The following is a 5,580-nucleotide window of genomic DNA, read 5'->3' on the forward strand; positions in this document are numbered from 1 at the left end:
CAATGTTTGGTGTTTCTTTGTCATGCTACCAGTAAGCCCTGGGTACTCAGTTGAAAGCTAAGTTAGTGCACGATGCTTGTAAGAGGGAGGTCCCATTTGAATACAGCCCCTCCTTCTCAGGGTCGGGAATGGCCGCCCCCCCTGGGGTTTATATAGCAGCTCCCTGGCTACTGCTAGGGAGGCAGTCCAGAAAGTAAGGAGCTTAGCTTTTGTTGTATTACAGGTCATTAGAGGAGCCAAGCAAGCCGTTTGGTGGTCCTGACCAGGGTTGGGTTGGTTTTTTTCTTTCCAGTCCACTTACTTGCTGGTCTGGATTTTTTGCCTCTGGGTACATTTTTTGGATTTTACTTTTTAAATGGTTGGAGGCTTACTGGAGCCTGTACACCTCCTGGGCCCAGGGAATGGGAAATCCTGGGTTTGGACCCGTGCAGATTAGTGAAGACCTGCCCTCCATACCCCACACAAGGAAGAGGGTGCCAATGACATGCTATAAGGTTACTAGGGCCGATTCTATAATGAGGCAGGGTGAGGCGGCTGCTTCAGGTGGCAGAATTTTGAGGCAGCAAAAAAATGCCCCTCTCAGAACACCACTGTGGCATCCACCTCACCCCCCCACAGTTGCCAACTCAGGCTGGCAGCAGCAGAAAAGAGGATCACTGCTGTGAGCAGCAGCCACTGGAGGCCAAGCTGGCGGTGTGGAGGAAGGAAGAGGGTCACCACACCGAAGGCCTGGCTGGTGGCATGGAAGAGGGAGAAGGGCCACTGCTGCACCTGCCAGAGGCCAGGAAGAAGGACAATGATACAGTTGGAGGCCAGGCCGGCAGCATGGAGGAGGGAGGGACGATGACGCCACTGGAGGCCAGGCCGGCAGCATGGAGGAGGGAGGGACGATGACGCCACTGGAGGCCAGGCCGGCAGCATGGAGGAGGGAGGGATGATGACACCACCACCGCCGGAGGCCAGGCTGGCAGCATGGAGGGGAGGGATGGGGCAGAATGAGAGAGGACTGCCTAACACCTTTGAAGGCACTCATCCGGTGCCTTAAACCTCTGGGGAGAGAGAGTGTTTATCTCTCTTTGGAAAGACAGCAACTTTATATCTTTGCCAGTTGGAGGGGGTGCTCTGCCCATCCAAAGGATGGATTTATTTATTTATTTAACGGTTTTATATACCGACATTCATCAAAGATATCACATCGGTTCACAGTGTAACAAGAACAGATGCCTGGGGCAGCGTTTTTTACATCGAACAGTATTCAGTTATAACACGGCAACAAGATAGTAATTAAGGGAAGGGGAATTATAAGGGGAGATTTGAATATAGAACTGAACGATTAAGAACAATATATACAAGTATATACATTATGAGCAGAGTACAAGGTATATTGGGCAGTATTTGATATGAGATAGAGAGGGGCAGAAGGTGAGGAGGGTGGAGCGGCTGGACAGAAGGCGTGGAGGGCTTAGGTGTATGCTTTAGTGAAAAGCCAGGTCTTAAGCTTCCGTTTGAAGGTTTTTAGACATTCTTCTTGCCGTAGCTCGACTGCCATTGTGTTCCAGAGGGTCGGCCCGGCAATTGAAAGCGCACGCGCTCTAGTAGAAGTTAGTTTGTAGAGTTTGGGAGGGGGGTAGGCATGGTAGCGAGATGTTGGTGTCTGGTAGGCTTGTTGGATTGGTGGAGGCGGAAGGAATCATTAAACCAGTTCATTTCAGGATTGTATAAGGCCTTGTGAATGAGAGAGAGAGCCTTATATTGGATGTGGGATGCAATTGGGAGCCAATGTAATTCTTTTAATACAGGTGTGATATGTTCATTTCTGAGTGAGTTGGTCAAGATCCGGGCTGTTGTGTTTTGCAAGATTTGTATAGGATGGATGGAGTTGTTCGGTAAGCCAAGAAGGAAAGAATTACAATAGTCAGTTTTGGTGAAAATGGTGGTTTGAAGTACTGTACGGAAGTCGGGAGGGTGTAGTAAGGGTTTCAGTTTTTTTAGGGTGTGCAGTTTAAAGAAGCCGTCTTTTAGTATATTACTGATGAATTTCTTCAGAGTGAAATGACCATCAAGGATGACTCCCAGATCTCGGACTTGTTGGGCAAATGGTGTATGAGTATGAGAAAGGGGGGGGGGGGGGGGTTTAGGATTATTTTGGGGTGAATTAAGCATGATTTCAGTTTTAGTGGTGTTTAGTGCTAAATGGATACCCTGCCCACCTGGGGACACTATTTTTCCAAGTACTGGAGGTTAGAAGTTCCCCTAGCTAGCAGCCGATATTCCTGCATAGATTGCGGAGGAGGCTGTAAAAGAGAATATTCTGTGGTGCTGTGGAGCAGTGCTGTGCCATTTCCACTTATTTGCAACAGTAAAGATGTATTTGGACACTAACACAGTGGCTCCTTTGACTTTATTTGGCACTTCCAGCACATACTGGGACTCACGCCGAGCCCCCTTCTCCAAGGACAAGAACAAAGGACAGGCCTTGGGAATAACCCCCCACTCGACAAAGACTCCAGGCCCGGAAAAGAAGAGGCATTTTTCAAGCTTGCATGGGAAGGTCAAGGTACCAGCCCCAAAGAGATATACAAATACTTTTATTGCCTCATTGGGTAGCAATCCACATTTGGAGCTAGGGTTACATTTAGAAGGCTGGAAAAAAATATGCTCAGAAGTAATTGAAGAATTGCACAGATATTCCTGAGGCAAAAGAAAAGCTTACCTGCTTGGCGTGACTACACACATATTTCAAAACAATTGTGATGGGAAGGGCAATTTTCAAACCTGAGGAAATGAAGTTTTCATTTTACAATTTTATCCAGATAGAAAAGAGGCATTTTTGAGATGCAATTAAAGTAGGAGATGCAACAATAACAAGTAGTTTTGGATTCTCAAAATAACATGTTATTATGACCAGAAAAAGTATTTGCAGAAAATGCAGGCAGACATCTCTTTGGTGCATTCGTTTCTACAGCAATAATCTGAACAAGAACAGGGTAGGACTTTTGTTTTGGTTAGAGATGCTAACCCTGTGGGTAAAAAGTATCCAGTGTTTGCATCAATGAGGTCAGTTTAATTATTACCTCAGTAAGCTTAAATGTCTTTATTTTCCTTTTGTGTCTGACCAAATCGTGAAACTGCTGAATCGTGAAGTCTGCATTTTAATGAGCCTCAAACAATTGGTTCTAAAACAATGAATATTACAGAAAAATATTTTACAAATCCTACAGTATTTTACTTTAATCATTCATGTGTTATTTTTCTCATTTACTGCCATCATTATTCAGCTTACATAAAATCATCTACTTCCTTTGCGAACATCCTTTATTGCTTAATGCTTTTTTGAAAGCATTTCTAACGTCCTTGTTCCTGATACTATAGACCAACGGATTTAACAATGGGGTCACTACAAGGTAAGACAAAGAAATAAGCTTGTCCTGGTCTGTAGATTGACTCCTCTGAGGCTGTAAATAAGTGAAGGAGGCACATCCAAAGTGCAGAATGACAACCGTCAGGTGGGAAGCACAGGTGGAGAAAGCTTTCTGTCTCCCTTCTGCTGATGGGATTCTCAGAATGGTAGAGACAATGAAAACGTAGGAAACAAAAATAAAAATAAGAGAAGCTGCGATGGCTAGGAAACTATACATGAAGAGGGCTGCTTCAACAAGACGAGTGTCGTTGCATGAGAGCTTCAACACCGCTGGGCCACCACAAAAAAAGTGATCGATTTGGTTAGAACCACAGAAAGTTAAGGTAAAGAGAACGGTGGTTGGCAGCACAGACAAGAGCAAAGAAACGAGAAAGAAAATCAGTGTCAGTTGATTGCAGACTCTTCTGTTCATAATCACCACATACCGAAGTGGATTGCATATGGCCACATAGCGATCATAGCCCATGGCTACAAGGAGAAAACAGTTGTTGTTAGCCAATGCAATAAAGCAATACAACTGCACAGCACATCCAATGAAAGAAATTGCTTTCCTCTCTATGAAGAAGTTTGCCAGCATGTTGGGAATGACGACTAAAGTGTAACAAGTTTCAGAAAAAGACAGGCTGGAGAGGAAAAAGTACATTGGAGTGTGAAGACGGGGATCAATTCTTGTTATTACAATGATGGCAAAATTTCCTGTAAGAATTAGCAAGAACAAAAGTAGAATCACCACAAACAGGATAATCTCTAGTTGTGAGGTTTTGGCAAAACCCAGGAAAATGAATTCAGTAACAGTGCTCCTGTTTTCCAGCCTCATTTTTATTCTTGCTGTGTCTGAGGAAAAAATTAAGGAGCATAGCGAAAATTTTATTTGTTTATTTAAAAACTCTTCTATACCAAATTTTAAGTTGGATAACCATCACAACGATTTACAGAAAGGCACTATAAAGAAATTCTAAGTGGTATAGATTATAAATTAAGCATGTGCCATCATAGTACGCCAACATATTTTAATACAATCAACTGTGGGGCGGATTTTCAGAGCCCTGCTCGCGTAAATCCGCCCAAAACCGGGCGGATTTACGCGAGCAGGGCCCTGCGCGCCGGGAAGCCTATTTTACATAGGCCTCCCGGCGCGCGCAGAGCCCCGGGACTCGCGTAAGTCCCGGGGTTCTCGGAGGGAGGCGTGTCGGGGGCGTGTCGGGGGGCGGGCCCGGTCGTCGCGGCGTTTCGGGGGCGTGTCGGCAGCGTTTTGGGGGCGGGTACGGGGGCGTGGCTACGGCCCGGGGGCGTGGCCGCGCCCTCCGTACCCGCCCCCAGGTCGCGGCCCGGCGCGCAGGAGTCCCGCTCGCGCGCGGGGATTTACGCCTCCCTCCGGGAGGCGTAAATCCCCCGACAAAGGTAGGATGGGGGTTTAGACAGGGCCGGGCGGGTGGGTTAGGTAGGGGAAGGGAGGGGAAGGTGAGGGGAGGGCAAAGGAAAGTTCCCTTCTAGGCCGCTCCGATTTCGGAGCGGCCTAGGAGGGAACGGGGGTAGGCTGCGCGGCTCGGCGCGCGCAGGCTATACGAAATCGATAGCCTTGCGCGCGCCGATCCAGGATTTTAGCCGATACGCGCGACTACGCGCGTATCTACTAAAATCCAGCGTACTTTTGTTTGCGCCTGGAGCGCAAACAAAAGTAGGCTATTCGCGCTCGTCTGAAAATCTACCCCTGTGTGTTTAAGTTAAGGGGTAGATTTTCAGACGAGCGCGAACAGCCTACTTTTGTTTGCGCTCCAGGCGCAAACAAAAGTACGCTGGATTTTAGTAGATACGCGCGGAGCCGCGCGTATCCACTAAAATCCTGGATCGGCGCGCGCAAGGCTATCGATTTTGTATAGCCTGCGCGCGCCGAGCCGCGCTACCTCCCCCCGTTCCCTCCAAGGCCGCTCCGAAATCGGAGCGGCCTTGGAGGGAACTTTCCTTTGCCCTCCCCTCACCTTCCCCTCCCTTCCCCTACCTAACCCACCCGCCCGGCCCTGTCTACACCCCCCCCTTACCTTTGTCGGGGGATTTACGCCTCCCGGAGGGAGACGTAAATCCCCGCGCGCCAGCGGGCCTGCTGCGCGCCGGGCCGCGACCTGGGGGCGGGTACGGAGGGCGCGGCCACGCCCCCGGGC

General features: G+C 48.4%; 1 protein-coding gene across 1 annotated transcript; it reads right to left on the bottom strand.

The window, feature by feature from the left end:
- Positions 1-3,281: 3,281 nt before the first annotated feature.
- LOC115078853 (olfactory receptor 10Z1-like) lies at positions 3,282-4,238 on the bottom strand. Its single transcript, XM_029581905.1, has one exon. It carries the CDS (start codon positions 4,236-4,238, stop codon positions 3,294-3,296), a length of 945 nt encoding a protein of 314 aa, XP_029437765.1. The 3' UTR covers positions 3,282-3,293.
- Positions 4,239-5,580: the final 1,342 nt, after the last annotated feature.

The sequence above is a fragment of the Rhinatrema bivittatum genome, chromosome 16 (genome assembly GCF_901001135.1).
Source record: "Rhinatrema bivittatum chromosome 16, aRhiBiv1.1, whole genome shotgun sequence".
Classification (NCBI taxonomy): Eukaryota; Metazoa; Chordata; class Amphibia; order Gymnophiona; family Rhinatrematidae; genus Rhinatrema; species Rhinatrema bivittatum.